Source organism: Mixophyes fleayi, chromosome 2, assembly GCF_038048845.1.
Source record: "Mixophyes fleayi isolate aMixFle1 chromosome 2, aMixFle1.hap1, whole genome shotgun sequence".
NCBI classification, from domain to species: Eukaryota; Metazoa; Chordata; class Amphibia; order Anura; family Limnodynastidae; genus Mixophyes; species Mixophyes fleayi.
Genome location: NC_134403.1, coordinates 230,739,944 through 230,758,780, shown reverse-complemented (window position 1 = coordinate 230,758,780; position 18,837 = coordinate 230,739,944). Strand labels below are relative to the sequence as shown.

The 18,837-nt window shown below is 41.4% G+C and overlaps 1 protein-coding gene across 3 annotated transcripts in view; it reads left to right on the top strand.

Annotated features, from left to right (window-relative positions):
• PIGW (phosphatidylinositol glycan anchor biosynthesis class W) overlaps positions 1-17,662 on the top strand; it is a 33,020-nt gene extending 15,358 nt beyond the window's left edge. For 2 of the 3 annotated variants that reach the window (XM_075195598.1, XM_075195599.1), the window contains 2 exons: positions 15,008-15,098; positions 15,205-17,662. In XM_075195598.1, the coding sequence (XP_075051699.1) occupies positions 15,206-16,714 (1,509 nt within the window). In that variant the 5' untranslated portion in view covers positions 15,008-15,098; position 15,205 and the 3' untranslated portion in view covers positions 16,715-17,662. The remainder of the gene's footprint in view (positions 1-15,007; positions 15,099-15,204) is intronic. The other variant, XM_075195600.1, reaches the window with a different exon arrangement.
• The last annotated feature ends 1,175 nt before the right edge of the window (positions 17,663-18,837 follow it).

Sequence of the window (18,837 nt, the reverse complement as noted above, 5' to 3'; positions counted from 1 at the left end):
CACAAAAAACTGTTTTAGATTAAAAAAAATGAGGGTGTAGTGAAGGGAAACACCACCCGTCAAAAAGAAACTGCTCAACAACAAAGCATTTATGTGTATGGACATATTCAAATTTACACCTCTCAATCTTTCCTGTTTCACTTCTTTCAAAAGGAATAAAAATTTGTTCCCACTAAGAAGTTTGACAAGATTTTAAAACTTTGATTAGTTTAAACAAATTCACTCATAAATTAACTTTAAAGTACCGTATTTTTCGCTCCATAAGACGCACCTGACCATAAGACGCACCTAGTTTTTAGAGGAGGAAAACAGGGAAAAAAATATTCTGAACCAAATCTCAAAGCCAGATGCGGAAGCTGGTAATCGGAACAATAGAAAGTTCCTGTGCGCTCACTGACTTGATGTTTTGGTACTAATGTAGTATGTCTATTCCAAGGTATTATTATACCCAAACTACTAAAACAAAAAGGCTAAAATGGCATAGAAATTACAACATTTATTAATAGACCTCTATACATGATAAAATAAGAACATAAACTGGATAAAAAAGCAATAAGGATGGCTTGAGTCAATGCATAAATATATAAGTAAAAACACTGTACATTGAACGATTCCTAGCCAGCATAAAAGTAAACCATGCTCATATCAGCTGTTGTGGTTAAGTACGGTAAATACAGTATATAAACCCAAGCAAGGATATAGATGATCTAGCTATCAAGCGGAGTGCTTGTTAGGGATTGTTAGAAACATATGACAGTAAATGAATGTTCAGAGAATAACCATAGGTGGTTACTTGTTAAAAAGTGTATATCACGATGACCTCGGCTGTAAAGATGCAATGATCACAGTTGGAGGAGCCTATTGATAATATAATACAGTCCGTGAGTCTATGAATGTAATTCCACACCAGAGTGGGACCAATACTTGCGTTTACTGTCGGGCAATGATGGTTATGTTGTCCGGTACCAGGTGTCTCAATCTGATAATGCGGCAAACAGAACTTGAGGTGTGCAGATGGAAAGGGGAGCAGCGGGTGATCAATCCACTGAGGTAGTAAAGGTTGCGTTCCACGAACAGCGCGCAACGTACTTCCGGTCCTGAATTCCGGGTATGATGTCACTTCCGATAGATGCTATTGTAAAAGTTTTCCCCACGGCCTTACACAGATGGGAGCGAACGAGGTATTAAGGATCTGTACAAGGCTTTTTTTAGTATTCGCTCCATAAGACGCACACACTTTTTCCCCCACTTTTTTGGGGGGAAAAAGTGCGTCTTATGGAGCGAAAAATAGTAGATTTTTTAGTATGCACAAACAGGATGGAGACTGTGATATCAAAAATACAGATAATACTAGATGATATCTCCAACTGTAGTTCAGGATTCCACATCTCCTTCCATCCTCATATATAAAAATCTTGAATTTTAAATGCAAAAGATGACCTCAATGGGAATGAAAAAAGTATTATCAACATTGTCTCTCAATATTGCGACCAAAGAGGGTGGGGGGGTGAAATTGTTACTTTAGCTAGCTTTTTAAAATTGACAACTAAGGTTACTTTTAGAGTAAAGTCTCTAGGAGGTTATTATTGCACAGGCGTAATTTGATTTTATGGGGGGAATTCAATTCCCCCTGAAGTACTGCCGCGTTAAAGCTATTACCGGTATTACTGTAAGTTTAAACCGTCTTTCTGCTGCGAGCAAAAAGCCGATGTTAAAACTACCGTAATAGCGGTATTTACGTGCACTATTACCGTAATAACGGTAGTGCCCAATTGAATTCCCCCCTATGTACATTAAAAGGCCTATTATTCCTGCCTTCCATCAATTACCTAATTTCCACAAGAGTTTAAAAGAACCCCTTGGAATACCCATTATCTTGGGGATAAAATCTCTTACATCCCATCTCTCTAAGTCTCTCAATTTCTATTTATAACCCATAGTGTAGTCTTTACATCTTTCACTAATGACTCTGGGCCTGATTCACTAAGGAAAGTAAGGCAAACAAAGGAGTAAGTTTCCTCCTAAACAAACCATGTTACTATGCAAGGGGTGCAAATTAGTTAATTATTTTGCACATAAGTTAAATTCTGGTTGTTTTTTCATATAGCACACGAATACATGAGAGCTTTATTTCCACACTGAAATGTAAGGTTGACACAGGACATCCCTACCTCAATTGGAAATCTGTCTCCACATTTAAAATTTACCTCTCCCTCCAATGCAACATGGTTTTGCCAAAGTTACTCCTTTTTTTTTTGCTTTCCTTTACTTAATGAATCAGTCACTCCATGTCTGTTATTAGAGTGTTTGAATGTACACTATATGGACAAAAGTATTTGGCCACATCTGTTAATTATTGAATTGAGGTGTTTCAATCAGACCCGTTGCCAGAGGTGTATAAAATCAAACACACATTTGTGATACAAAATGGGTCGGTCTGAAGAGCTCAGTGACTTTAAGTGTGGTACTGTGATAGGATGCCACCTTTGCAATAAGACTGTTCGGGAAATTTAATCCCTGCTGGATATTTCACGGTCAACTGTAAGTGATGTTATTAGAAACTGGAAGCGTTTAGAAACAACAGCACCTCAGCCACAAAGCGGAAGACCACATAAAATCACAGAGCGGGTTCAACACCTGCTAAAGCGAATGGTGCATAAAAATCACCAACACTCTGCTGATTTCATAGCTGAAGAGTTCCGAATTTCCACTGGCATTATTGTAGGCACAAAAACTGTGGCGGGAGCTTAATGGAATAGATTTTCATGGCCAAGCAGGCATGAAAGCCTCCCATCACAAAACCAATGCCAAACATTGGATGGAGTAGTGTAAACCACACCAAGACCGGACTGTGGAGAAGTGGAAATGTGTTCTGTGGAGTGACGGATCACGCTTCTCTGTTTGGCAGTCAGATGTGCATGTCTGGGTTTGGCGGATGCTGGGAGAACGTTACACAGGTCTGACTTCATTATGACAAATGTGAAGTTTGGTGGAGGAGGGATAATGGTATGGGGCTGTTTTTCAGGGTTTGGGCTAGGGCCCTTATTTCTAGGGGTGTGCACCGCCCACTTTTGGTGTTTTGGGTTCTGATTAGCTTGAGGTTTTGGGTTCTGATTTGTTTTGCCAAAACACCCCACGAATGGTTTTGGTTCTGATTTTGGATTTTGGGTTCTGATTTTTTTTTAAAAAAGCATAAAAAGTGCTAAAATCCATATTTTTATTTTTTTTCACTCCTACACTATTATTAACCTCAATAACATTCATTTCCACTAATTACCAGTCTATTCTGAACACCTCACACCTCACAATATTGTTTTTAGTCCAAAAGGTTGCACCGAGGTAGCTGGATGTCTAAGCTAAGCGACACAAGTTGGCGGCACAAACACGTGGCACTGCAGGGGCAGACAGTATGGCAGTTTGCTAGAGGTGCAAGATGGAATTGTCCTTGGGCCCTCGCACCCACCCTGATGTTGTTGAAATAGGACATTCGCACTTTCACAAACCAATCAGGAACAGTGAACGTAGTTTAATCTCTGGTACTAATATTTCTGGACTGCAGGAACAGTGAACGTAGTTTAATCTCTGGTACTAATATTTCTGGACTGCAGGAACCGTGACCGTAGTTTAATCTCTGGTACCAATATTTCTGAACTGCAGGAACAGTGAACGTAGTTTAATCTCTGGTACTAATATTTCTGGACTGCAGGAACCGTGACCGTAGTTTAATCTCTAGTACCAATATTTCTGAACTGCAGGAACAGTGAACGTAGTTTAATCTCTGGTACTAATATTTCTTGACTGCAGGAACAGTGAACGTAGTTTAATCTCTGGTACCAATATTTCTGGACTGCACTTTTTCGTACTTCTCTGTACATCCCGGGTATCGCCTGCCTAGTGACGTGGAATCTCGATGGGATTTGGTACCGGGGACACAATACCTCCATCAACCGTCTAAATCCCACTCCACTGATGGCGGACACTGGACGCACGTCTAACACCAACATAGCTGTTACGGCCGCAGTTATCCTCTTTGCAATAGGGTGACTACTGTCGTACTTCGTGCTCATGGCAAACGACTGTTGTACGGTCAACTGTTCGGTGAAAGACGTAGCGTTCTTACGACTTCCCCTCTGGGAAGATGACCGACTACCAACAGCAGCAGCGGCAGTAGTAGGCGTACCGCTGCAGGATCCTCCGGAAGAATCCCGGATTGAAGAGGACTCAGTCATGCCGGTGACATGGCCTGCAGGACTATCTCTGATGGAGATCGTAGAGGAAGTTGACGAGGATGGTGTTGGTGGTGTGTAAACAACAGGACAAAGGGATTTAGGTGTCCCTGGACTGCTGACGGTCCTAGCCACAGGTCTTGAACTAAACACTGAATTATGAAGGTTCTTCAGGTGACGTATAAGGGAGGATGTCCCTAGGTGGCCAAGATCCTTACCCCTGCTTATTTGAGCTTTACATAAGGTACATATGGCCATACATTTGTTGTCCGGATTGGGATAAAAATAACTCCAGACCGAAGAGGTGGATTTTTTGGTCTTCTGACCAGGCATGACGATGGGCTTTTTCATCCTATGAACAACAACTGTTCCCCCCCCCCCTGGTACCTCATTTAAGATAACCACATCAGCATCCTCCTCGTCAAGTTCCTCCTCAGCGCCAGCTACATCAATATCCTCCTCCCGGTGTACAACATTGACACCTTCATCAGCCAAATCTGTAACTGGACTGTGGGTGATCCTTCCAGCATATGCAGAGGGCGTGCTGTAAATGGTGGAAGAAGCCACCTCTTCCTGTACAGTGATGGGAAGGTCAGGCTTCGCAACCACCAACACCCTTGGTCTCGCCTTGGGGATTTGTGATGCCATCTCTTTAGAAGGCAGAGTTGTTTGCTGTGTTGTTGATTATTATTATTATTATCGTTTATTTATAAGGCGCCACAAGGTTTCCGCAGCGCCGTACATGGTACAAACAGTAGACTATACAGGGTAAGACAGTACAGAACAATAAACACAAAGTACCAGTACTTCAGAAACTCCAGGCAAAAAATTGTTGATGACAGCTTAAGTCTCTTAAATTTTTTAGAGGGGGGGGGAGGAGGAGGGCTTAGATCCTTGGGTGAAGCTGAACCACTAGTCATGAACACGGGCCAGGGCCTAAGCCGTTTCTTGCCACTCCGTGTCGTAAATGGTATATTGGCAAGTTTACGTTTCTCCTCAGATGATTTCCATTTTCTTTTTTTGCTAATTTTAGTGAACTTTTGGCTTTTTGGATTTTACATGCCCTCTACTAGGAGATTGGGCATCGCCCTTGGCAGATGACGTTAATGGCATTTCATCGTCTATGTCATGACTAGTGGCACCAGCTTCAGCATTAGGAGGAAGTGGTTCTTGATCTTTCCCTACTTTATCCTCCAAATTTTGGTACTCCATTATATGCAGCACAAGAGAGCGTACCCCTAAACCACACACACTCTGCAAAGCCTTTAAAAATTATCTACGGCAGAGGAGAGTACCACTGGACTGGAGTTATACAGCAGTACCTATTTTTTGGTACAGCAGCAACAGTGAACGTAGTTTGAAATAGCAGTACCTATTTTTTGGTACAGCAGCAACAGTGAACGTAGTTTGAAATTGCAGTACCTATTTTTTGGTACAGCAGCAACAGTGAATGTAGTTTGAAATAGCAGTACCTAATTTTTGGTACAGCAGCAACAGTGAACGTATTTTTATATATTGCAGTACTAATATTTCTTGACTGCAGGAACAGTGAACCTATTCATATATTGCAGTAGAAATTTTTATAGACTTTTTTTTTATATATATTTTTTATATATATTTTTTTTACTTTTTAATAATTTTTAAATAACAATGGCCTTAGCAGAACAGAGCACAGGACACAGCACCACTGGACTCAGCAGGACAGAGCACCACTGGACTCGGCAGGACAGAGCACTGGACAAAGCACCACTGGACTCAGCAGGACAGAGCACTGGACAAAGCACCACTAAACTGATCAGCAGGACAGAGCACAGGATCTCCCAAATAACAACTGAAAATAACTAAGCAGGACAGGGGCTCCCAAACAACCTCCCTCTTCAGTGATCGCAGGGAGAATGAAGATGGCGGTCGCGAGCGGGGAATTTATGACATCCGAGTCTCGCGAGAACCGACGCGAGACTTGGATGTCATAGCCTCGTTTTGGATTGATTTGGCGGCCGTAAGTACCCGAACAGTGCTCGGATCCCGTCGGATCCGCACTGTTCGGGTGGGCTCGGATTAGCAAAATCCGAGCCCGCTCATCTTTACTTATTTCCAGTAAAGGGCAATCTTAATGCTTCAGCATACCAAGTCATTTTAGACAATCATCATTTATTTATATAGCACCAGCAGATTCCGTAGCGCTTTACAGTTGGGAACAAACAGTAATAAACCAATACTGAGTAATGCATACAGACAGAGAGGTAAGCGGGCCCTGCTCGCAAGCTTACATTCTATGGAACAGTGGTTTGATGCACAAGGGTAAGTGCTACATCATATTGAATATTTGTCCAGCTACAATGCAAAGGTTACAAAGTATTTAGTGGGCTTTATGATTAGTCACAATTATGTTGTTCAGAGGGTTGTTGTCTTGTGTTAGCTCTGTAGAGGGTGGTATTAGGGTAACCTAAGGAGATTAAGAGGGTGGTAGAGGAATATTATAAACTTGTCTGAAGCGATGGGTTTTCAGAGAACGCTTGTAGGTTTGAAGACTAGAGGAAAGTCTTGTGGTGCAAGGGAGTGAATTCCATAAAGTGGGTGCAGCCCGAAAAAAGTCTGTAACCGAGAATGGGAGAAAGTAATGACAGTGGAAGAGAAATGCAGATCTTGTGCTGAACGGAGGTTTCTAGTTGGGAAATATTTTGACACAAGTGAGGAAATGTATGTTGGTGCAATTTTGTTGATGGCTTAGTATGCTAGTAGAAGAATTTTATATTGGATTCTTTGAGAAACAGGCAACCAATGTAGAGACTAAAAGAGTGACTCAGCAGACGAAAAACGATTTGCAAGGAAAATAAATCTAGCCGCTGCATGCAAAATAGATTGTAGGGGCTCAAATCTGATTTTTGGAAGACCAATAAGGAGGGAATTTCAATAGTCGATGTGGGAGATGATGAGTGTATGATTTAAAGTTTTTGCAGTGTCTTGTGTGAGATATGTACGTATTCTGGAAATGTTATTTAGATGTATGCAGCATGATGTAAATATAGAGTTGATGTGGGGAACAAAGGATAGTTGCGGTTCAAGGATTACACCAAGGCTTGCGGGGTGGGATTTATGGTCATGTTTCCAACAGAAATAGAAATGTCAGACAGGAAGCTTCTATTGTTGGGTGGGAATATTATTAATTCTGTTTTTTTAAAAAATTGAGTTTGAGTTAGCGAGAGGACATCCAACATGAAATGGCAGAGAGACAGTCAGTAACGCGAGACAACACAGCTGGTGAGAGAGAGATCAGGAGAGGATAGATAAATTTGTGTATCATCCGCATAGAGATGATAATCAAATCCAAAGGAGCTTATTAGGTTTCCAAGAGAAGTGGTGTAGATAGAGAATAGCAGAGGACCTAGGAGTGAGCCTTGTGGTACTCCAACTGATAAAGGAAGCGGAATGGAGGTTGTTCCAGAGAAATTAACACTAAAAGAGTGATTAGATAGGTAGGATGAGAACCAGGATAGGACAGTGTCTTGGAGACCTAGGGATTGTAGCATCTGTATGAGGAGAGAGTGGTAGTTTTAACAGATCATAGACAACTTGGTCAGCGCAGTCTCTGTGGAGTGTTGAGAGCGAAAGACTGAATGAACAGGATCCAGTAGGTTGTTTGCGGAAAGGAAATGTGTGAGGTGAGTATAAGCATTTCTCTCAAGAAGTTTGAAGGGGTTTGGAGGGGCATGGGAGCTGAGAGATTAATTTGAGAGAGAATTTGGGTCAGAATTTTGTTTTTTTAGAATAGGAGTAATCACTGTGTGCTTGAATAGTGATGGAAAGATACTGTCACTCACCGGACCGTGAGTGCCTCTGCGCTGGTGCGTGGCTCCCTAGCCTTCCTGCCGGCACCTATCCTGAACCGCGGCCTCTTATCATCAACCGTTTCTCTGTTCCTCCTTCAGCACCTCGGCCAGTTCAAGTTCATCAAGAGGAGGATTTTGAGATCACTCATATATTAGACGCAAAAATTTCGCGAGGAGTTCTTCGTTTCCTTGTGCACTGGAAGGGCTTTGGTCCAGAGGAGCGTTCCTGGATCAGGGCTGATAATCTCAACGCCCCAGCTCTCCTGAAAAAATTCTATTCCCAGAATCCGGGCAAACCCGGCTCCATGTGTTCTGTGCCCACCTTTAAAAGGGGGGTACTGTCACTCACCGGACCGTGAGTGCCTCTGCGCTGGTGCGTGGCTCCCTAGCCTTCCTGCCGGCACCTATCCTGAACCGCGGCCTCTTATCATCAACCGTTTCTCTGTTCCTCCTTCAGCACCTCGGCCAGTTCAAGTTCATCAAGAGGAGGATTTTGAGATCACTCATATATTAGACGCAAAAATTTCGCGAGGAGTTCTTCGTTTCCTTGTGCACTGGAAGGGCTTTGGTCCAGAGGAGCGTTCCTGGATCAGGGCTGATAATCTCAACGCCCCAGCTCTCCTGAAAAAATTCTATTCCCAGAATCCGGGCAAACCCGGCTCCATGTGTTCTGTGCCCACCTTTAAAAGGGGGGTACTGTCACTCACCGGACCGTGAGTGCCTCTGCGCTGGTGCGTGGCTCCCTAGCCTTCCTGCCGGCACCTATCCTGAACCGCGGCCGTCCGCCATCCTGATGGTCTGCGCATGCGCAGCTCCCAAGAACTCTTGTGACTGTTGCTTTTAATCCCAATTGGTTGATCAGGCAACTCCCTATTTAAGGCACCTGTGTGCATTACCTCATTGCCTGATCTTGGAGTCTCATTCCCTGTGAGTCTCTGAAGGTGTCCCCTGTGTTCTACTAGTGTCTTCAGTTTCCTGCTGATTCCTGATCTACTCATCGCTGGTTTCCATACCCGCTACTCTCTCCTGTGTACTACTAGTGTCTTCAGTTCCTGTGGATTCCCTGTGCTACTCATCGCTGGTTTCCATACCTGCTACAGTCTCCTGTTTCCTGCCTGTGTCCTCAGCTGGACTCTGATTACCGGATCTACTCACCTGTGGTTCCTACACTCGTCTTTGCCGTCCAGCGTCTCTGCACTTCCTGCATCTCCTTGTGGACAGACTGTTCTACTGAATAGCGGTATGCCTATCTGTTATTGACTTTCTACGTTTACTCTGCATATCCGCTAGGACAAGTTTCCACGCTCAGCAGCGGTATCCATACCCGCTATAGACTGTTATTGTTACGCTGCATACCTGTTTGGAATTTACTGTACTACTCAGTCGTTATATGCATAACTGTGATTGACTATCCATTATTGGCCTGCATATCTGTGCTGAGCAAGTCTCTACCAAGCAGCGCCACACATACCGTTATATAGACTTTGTTGGATACGCTGCATACCTATTGGGATCAAGTTCCTCTGTGCTCTCAGTGTCTGCATCCTATTATCTTTTTATGCTTCCACTCATCAACACTTGTACACATCCTCACCTATTAAGCAGTGGTACAACTTGCTATACGCAGACCACTGACTTCCCCGCTACCTACCTGCACCTGGACATGTCTTCTCACCATAAGCAGTGGTACAACTTGCTATACGCAGACCACTGACTTTCCCGCTACCTACCTGCACCTGGACAAGTCTCTTCACCATAAGCAGTGGTACAACTTGCTGTACGCGGACCACTGACTTCCCTGCTACCTCCCTGCATCTACTCACGTCCATCCTGATCTCCGTGTTCGAATCTGCCTTTCCACTATATCAGCTAGTCGCTGATTCATTGACCAAAGATTGCTGCAAGTCACTGACTTTCCTATTATTTATTGGCATTCTCTCTCCATCTGCTGTGATATCTGTTCCGCTAGTCACCCCGCTACCAGAGGACCGTTGTGTGAACTTCACTACTCTGGTAAGTCCAGTCATCTGGTGAATTCCTGGGCAAGACTCCTAGTGCCCGTGACAGATACCAATAGTGAGAGAAAGATTACAGATATTAATTAGAGGTGGCATGAGCACACGAGACAAGAACCTACCAGTTTGTAAGGGTATGGTATCAAGAGGTAGAGTAGGAAGATAAGAAGAGAGTAGAAACTTCCTTTGCATTTGTGGGATCAAATGAAGAGACAATGTCAGAGGATGCTGGGAAGGAATTGAGCTGATTGCTAGTCGAGCGAGATGATACAATTTCAAGTCTGATCTTATCAATCTTGTCCTTGAAATAGGAGACAAGATCCTGGGCAATGATTTTAGTCGGAGGGTTTGGGGTGGGATGATTGAGAAGAGATTTAAATGTGGTAAAAAAGTGTTTGGGGCTAGAAGCATGAGCATAGTAGAGAGATTGGAAGTATGCTTGTTTAGAAGTGTCCAGAGCATTTCGATAGGAGTGGTAGATAGCAGTATATGCGCTGAAATCATTAAAGGTACAAGATTTGTGCCAGTGACATTCTGCTTTACGAGAAAGTTTTTGTAGTTTTCGTGTTACTTTAGTGTGCTATGGTTGACAACGAAGTCTACCGGAGTATGAAGATTCACTGGAGTCACTTGATCAAGGGCAGTTGCTAGGGTATGGTGAAAATGAGGAACTGCCATATCAGGGGTGGAAAATGTAGAAATTGGAGAGAGAAGGTGTTGGAGAGAGGTGGAAAACTGTTTAAAATCAATAGAGTTAATATCCCTGCGGGTATGAGGAGAGTCCGACAGCAGGGAGGTTAAAGAACTGGGAGTAAGCGAGTAACTAATAAGGTGATGATCTAAGAGGGGGAAAGGTGTGTTAAGGAAATCAGAAACAGCATAGTCTAGAGAAAACAAGATCAAGACAGTGGTCATCCTGATGAGTTATGCTTCCAACTTTTTAGCAACAGTTTGGGGAAGGCTCTTTTCCATTCCAACATGACTGTGCTACAGTGCACAAAGCAAAGTACTTCAAAGACTTGGTTTGATGAGTTAGGTGTGGAAGAACTTGACTGGCCCGCACAGAGCTCTGACCTCAACCCCGTCAAGCACTTGTGGGATGAACTGTAACAGAGATTGTAAGCCAGGCCTTCTCATCCAACATCAGTGCCTGACCTCATAAATGCTGTACAGAATGAATGGGCACAAATTCCCACAGAAACACTCCAGCATCTTGTGGAAAGCCTTCCAAGAAGAGTGGAAGCTGTTACCCCTGAAAAAGGGAGACCAACTCCATATTAAAGTACATGTATTTGGATACAATGTCATTACAGCCCCTACTGGTCAAGCGTCCAAATACTTTTGTCCATATAGTGTATATTATGGGAATCTCATTTTACCTTGTATTTTTTGATTTAAAATCCTTATACTCTTATCATTCACCATGTGCAATGCATTGAATCAGTCCTTTGGTGCTTGCGACAGTCTAACTTCACAGAGAAACTCATAATGTCCCAGATGGAATGTATACAATTTTTATAAGGTCACAATTAAAAGCATTTTTATTTATTTATTTTATTTACATCACCTTGGAGTTACCATGAGAACTTCTGTGGCTCAGGCATTTGGGAACATTTTTTATATTTAATCCAACAATCTTTTTAGGGGTCACATTATTATATGGAAATGGTACATTAATGGCCTTATATTTATTTCTACTGGTAGGGTTTTGTTTAAACAATAATAATTGTAATTTCATTTGTATGCATACAGTGAATGATTCCTCTATTGATAGACAAAACAAGAAACCTAACAAATATAGAAACAACAACACAGGCAAACATATACAAACGGTGTAAACTTAAGGTGCCCGGTAAAAAAAGCAACTCTATCCTCTATACCCTGTGTTTTCCCACGTATCTTAGATAGTGGGATTCTCTGAGAGTGCCTGTCAAAAGGGGCTGTTACAGGGCTGTCCCTTCTCATCCCAATACATTCCATTGAAAGTGTAGGGAGAGAGGGAGATAATACTTATCTTGCATATCTATATAGGAAGAGGGTGCAAATTCTCCCAAGATATCAGCAAATATATACATTTTTATGTTCTTCCAAGGTGCAACTACACATTCAGTAGTTCCTGGTGGACGGTGGTAATCGTGTTAACGGGTACAAGAACCCCGACACGATTTACACCTCCACTAAAATGAAGATTCCTGAAAAAGAAGAAGGCAATTTAAGCAGACCTTTAAAGTGGCAATGTTTGGACCCCTCAAGCTTACAGTAAGCCTGAGTAAGTCCAAACATTGCCACTTTAAATTAACATGAATGAGCGGCGCACTGACGTCCAAGTGAAGTGCCGGACAGCTGCCTCATCGGAATGACTGGCTGTCTGCAGGCGCTGCCGTCGGAGAGCTGGATCTTCGGGTTTAAGGTAGATCTGCTTAAATTGCCTTCTTTTTCAGGAATATTCATTTTAGTGGAGGTGTAAATCGTGTCGGGGTTCTCGTCCCCGTTAACAGGTACCCAAACCCTGGGGGAATATTGGTTGTTTCCAGGTCAGGGACAATAGTGGGGGATATGGTGCCATGCAAAAACAGCTGTTTTCTCTGTCCCAGTTTGACCCAGAGTGAAGCTGATAGAGGGTTTGTCATAGACTGAGGCTGGTCTGTGCAGCATCGGAAGCCAGGTAATATAATTAATGCCAATTTCTGGGACCATAAAATAGCGACATTTTGTAGTGTTGGTTATCAAGGGGAATTTCAAGAATAATTTGTTTTGCTTGGATTTGAGCTGCTAGTTGCTCTTTACAAAGGGCAAAAATTAAGGGGGACATTTTTTAAATTTTCTTTTAAACTGCATGCCAAACCCTCCCCCAAAAGGGTTGCCAACAACAGTGCTCATAGACTAGGCTGATAGCAACAAAATCAGGGTCACAAACAGCATGGGGCTATGACAGGCTGGGCTGATGATACTATAACAGGGTTCCCCTGCCATAATGTCATCCAGCCCATCATCATCATCAGTTATTTATATAGTGCCACTAATTCCGCAGCGCTGTACAGAGAACGAATTCACATCGTTCCCTGCCCCATTGGAGCTTACAGTCTAAATTCCCTAACATACACACACAGAGAGAGAGAGAGAGAATAAGGTCAATTTGATAGCCAATTAACCTACTAGTATGCGCTCTTACTCCAAATAAAGAGCCCCATGCTGAAAGCAATAGGGCTCGTCCAAAGCACCCCTTGGGTGATGACTGTTGGGTAATAAAATGAAAAGAGTTAAATCTGTATTTTATTTTTTTTGCTGGTGCATTACAGGTCTCAACAAGACCTGGCATGCCTGTTTAGTTGCTTGTAGAACTACAAGTGCCAGTATACCAATGGCTTCCAGAGCATACTAGCACTTGTAGAAGTACATTCACCAGTATGACCTAGCAATCAAGGCCTGCTGGGATCTGTAGTGCATCCGTAAAAAATAGAGTACAATAAACACACAACTCACTGTGTAAAAAGTCCTTTATTAAAAATAAAAACTCCTGCACAATCTCTTGTTCACCATTATATTTCTCTCCCAAATACTTGGTGGGATCCTCCTCCTTTTTGGAGCTTGGTGATCCCTTTGGAAATAATGAATAATAAAATTGTTTATTTTTTTAATCATATGAAATGCTGATAGAATGCCCCCTGAGGATCAAAAAAGCTAATAACAGGCCTGTTGTTTGTTAGATTTTAGTCAATATAGAGTAACGTTACTCTGATTGTTCAGACGTAGAAAAGCTGCTTTACCTTGATCAGTTGTAGTGAGACACGACTTGGGTCTCGCCACTAATAATCGCAATAAGCTACATTGTTACATTTTATCGATGAACTTCATTGTATTAATAAATTACACTGGGCTGTTTTCTGCTGGGGAGGGGGATAATTTTTTTCCTGTGGCCCTGATTCCCTTGGGAATTCAGCCCTGTGCTTAATAGGCTATGACTCCCTGCTTGCGGGTTTCTATGTCATAGTGTCATCAGACCAGCCTAGTGCTTTTCGGGGGAACCCAATCCTGTTTGTCCCTCGTCTATAAGTGCTGGAAAAAGTTTGGGGGGGGCATGCCGTTTGTTTTAAATCAAAAACCATTTTTATAATTTACTCATACACATACTTTTACTCTTATAGTCTGATTTGTACGAATATGAAGCATATTGGCATAGATTTGCTATTTTGTTTGCAGCTTAAATCATAAATTACTCCTATTTTGCAGCAACCTTTGCATCTGGCCTTCATGTTTAAAATCTTGCCAAGATGTGGGGCAAATGTGCAAAACCTGTCCTCATCCTGTTAAAAAAAGAAAGTGTGAAAAATAAACATTATCAGTGTCATGTTAATAAGGAACTGCACTTGCTTATAAACTTTCCCCCTAACTAAATATGAAAGAAAACACATTCTCTGAATTGGCACATTGGCTGCATGTGGCTCTTTAAAGCTGTCACATGCCAGCCAAGACTCTAAACATCTTTCTTAAGACTGGTTTCCCTAAACACTAACAGAAACTAAAGTTGGCCACACATATTGATATTTGTTGAAACGATTTGACCATATTTGAGGTTACACATCATTCAAAACAATGCATTTCAGTCACTTTCAGCCGAAAATGTAGTAACTTGGTTATTGCTTTTGCTATTTGTGTGAGGCTGACCAGGATTTGGGTTGAGTCAAGCATTGGATAGCTAGATCTATTTATTTAGCAAACCATGTGTTGCCAAACTGAAAACATCCTGGTGATCATCTAGCTGAGTTCAATGAAATTCCTGCTTCTATTAGCCGCTTCCTGCTTTTGGTGTCCTAGCGTTTTTGGTCATGTAAAATAAGAAAAAAGCTATTTTCAGTGACATATTAGTTCTGTTGGTAACGCGTGTGTAGTATCTTTTTCCAATGGATATCTGCCATAAGCATGATGGTTTTTACAGGTGGGGTCATCAAGAGAACAGGCTGTTGTTTTAAAGGCACACAATGCAGAAAGAGAGACAGCCAGAAATTTCCCTAAATGTATTAAATAAGGTAATTATTGAAATATAAATATTTTAATTGTGTATTAATTGGCGCTTTAAAAAAAAAAAAAGTTTACATTATTTAGTTTATAACATTGTTTCTTATCTTTTCACAGAATGTCTGAAAAACAGCTTAAAGAAGCATTTGTAAGCAATCTCAGCGGAACCAGCATTAACGAAATATCATTAGGCTTAAGTATAGCCCCTCTATGCATCCTTTGCAGAGGTTTGATGTTTATATGCCTTTATCAGAAATCTGGTGATATACTTCGCTCATGGAAATACTACTTTGTCCTTGATTTTGTTCTGTTAGTACTTCCACAGGTATTATCCTGCACAATCCTATCGGATTACTTACACCTGGTGCCAATATGTGTTGCAACACTTTGTTTTTTGTTGTTTCACACTATATACAGAGGTAGAATTAGTTATAAAAACAAATCTCTTCTTAATATCTACAAGGCTTTCCTAAATGCAAAGTTGGAAAATAGGACTGTGCCTGCTGTTACATATCTTCGTGTTTTCATTAATGTGCTCACTGCTGTTTCTATATTGGCAGTGGATTTCCCTGTGTTTCCAAGGCGTTATGCCAAAACAGAGACCTATGGAACTGGAGTTATGGACATAGGGGTGGGATGTTTTATCTTTGCAAATGCTATTGTTTCTCCAGAAGCTAGATCACAAGGAGAGATGACCTCTAAATCTTACAGAGTGAAAAAACAATTGATGTCAGTGTGGCCACTAGTTTTTCTTGGATTTGGACGACTATTAAGCGTGAAAGCAATAGAATATCATGAACACCTATCAGAGTATGGAATTCACTGGAACTTTTTTTTCACATTGGCAATTGTTAGAGTGTTGTCATCAGTTCTGTTCACTTTAATTCCACCACAAAAAATATGGATTGTAGCTGCAACAATTATCGCAATTTATCAATTAATTTTGGAGATGACTAATCTGAAGAGATTTGTTTTACACGGAAGTGATGGTAAAGACACAAGAGCAGGTTTCCTAAATGCAAACAGAGAAGGTATTTTTTCTGCAATTGGTTATGTTGCAATTTATATGGTTGGCATACAAGTTGGATTATATATCCAAAAGAAAAGGATGTCTGTAAAAGAATGGATAGCACCCATCTACATGTTAGCTATTATATCTTTTTTATTTTTTATTGGTGGTACTATGTTTCAAACTTATGTGGAACCCATTTCCCGTAGAATGGCAAACTTGCCTTTTTGTATGTGGATTGTTGGCCAGTGTATGGCTTGGCTTTGCCTAATATTGTTATGTGACCTTGTTCTGGATTTTGCCAGATACTTGACTCCTGGAAGCATTGTTTCAAGAACATGGAATATATACAATTCTCCAAGTTCCCCTAAGAAAAATGTCACAACTCTGAGAGACTCAAAAAGGGACATAAATATATGCCTCATCAACGCTATCAATAGAAATCAATTGTTATTTTTTTTGCAATCCAACATTATGACTGGCATAGTAAACATGCTAATAGATACAATTAACAGCAACAATTTGTTTTCTCTCATTATACTTGTTACCTACATGTTTGTAAACTGTTTGATAGCATACCTTTTACACATCAACAATATTACTATTAAGTGGTGGTGAATGCAATGCATAGCCCTAAAGAAACAAAATCATAAGACTATTGGTGCATAATACAGGCAATCTGTTCATTATTGACATAGAGGGACTTATTTAGAGTTAGGCGCAAAACCAGCTAAAGGGTGCAGATTTGTACCCCCCCCTCATTACATCACAACATGGTTTTGCCATGATGCACAATTGTACCTTCTCCTGGATTTATTCCTAAAGCTGGGTACACACTATTGAAAATTACTTCAGATCCAATTTCTGTAATGATTCTACCAACAACTGAATGTCCCAATGAGCATACAGATTCATGGAAAACTGTGTTAAGGGGGGTAAATTTAAAATTGTGTGGACAGATTTAGAGTTGTGAGGTCGTCCTAGCTCAACTGTAAATTGCAGTGTAAAAATAAAGCTACCCAGTATTTGTGTGCAAACTAATTGCATTTACACCTCTTGTATCGCAACATGGTTTGTCCAGGAGCAAACTTGCACCCTTTACCTCGTTTTGCTCCTAACACTGAATGAGGCTGTAAAGTTCTGAACTATAATATATGGGGCTTGATTCTTTCATTTCTTTGTTTGTTTATTTTTAATATAATAGATTGCCTTCCTAAATTTCAGTAAGTGTTACAGAATAATGTATTTGCTCTTGGGACCCATTCATTTTTTTAATCTTTTTTGAGCATGCTTTATACAAAAAAGTACAAAAATATTCCGATGACCATAATGTATCTTCACTTTTCTTTTCTCCATAAGGCCAGGTGGCAGGGCTGTCTTTCCACCTAGGCACGCTGGGCAGTTGCCCAGGGGCCCCACGAGCATAGGGGCCCCATTGGCAGGGCCCAATAGGAAATCTATTCACTCATGTATGAAGACACAGCTTTACAGCATGATTTTAATGTTTAAACGCTGATTTTTTTTTGTTGCAGGTACCAATAAATATAAACGTAATTTTATTGATAATTTATATTTTTATTCCTGTGAGTGCTTGTGTAGGTAGGGGCCCAAGTGCACTGCTTTGCCCGGGGGCCCATAATGTTGTTAAGATGGCCCTGCCAGGTAGCCTAAAGCATGATGTTTTATTAAGTATATCCAGCCATACAAAATAGTCGTCTGTCTATAAACTGTAGGCCAAATACGGTTGTGGTCCATGCTAATTTTGGCACACACCTATTTGGTTAGTGTAAAATAGGCACATTTGTACTGTGCAAGCGCACACCTATGCACATATGCACATATGCAGGTTTAGTAATTGTGATACCTTCCCTCCTGTGTTATGCTTGAAGAGACGATGATGACTGTTGCCAGCATTAGCTAGCTGCTTCTGATTGTGGCTTGACCTCTGCAGCTAATAGTGCTTTTTTTTATTGATCGTGCATATACTATATGGTTTTTTGGGAGTTTTTTATATAAATCAAACCTAATAGCAACTGGGCTTTCTGCTACCAAAACAAATTCTAAAAAAACTTTTCTTCTGCTTTTGACTTGTGTGAATATAACGGGTTTATCTGGCCAAAATATACCCACTTTGTGCTGACTGGCCACATATAGATGACTTCCTATACCATGAAACTTAAGTATGCCCAGGACCTTATAGGGGTTGATCAAGAACAATGGTACTTTTTATTATACAATACACCAGAATAAAAATACACTTTTTAGACAGGTTTAACAGACACACTGTCCCCTAACCCACTCTAGCCCAGAGGACAGCAGTTACATTTTCACTTGGTTCCTTGAGTCCTGTCCACCTGGGCCAGATTTATTCCCCTCTACTAGTGTGGTAAGAATCTGATACAAAGTCCCACTGTTCTAGAAGCCCACCAAGCTCACAGGGTGATTCACTGAGGAAGCACTGGTCCAGCAGAAGTAATAAACTCCAACAAATAGACCCTCAAATCTGAACCAACTGCCCCATGGCTGTGTTTCACCTTTTTAAAGACCGTTAAATTTCCCACGCTCTTCAGACTAACCAATGGGTGGCCTTTCTCATACCATTACAGCCCCTGGCAGTTGCTGGTTTCACTCCAAGGTTTCTAGCTAAACTCAACCTGAGACAATGGGGACATACTTAGGTTAATTAAGGGCCTGGGCCAGGATGATGAAGTGACACATACCTTACAAGATTTTTTATTCTT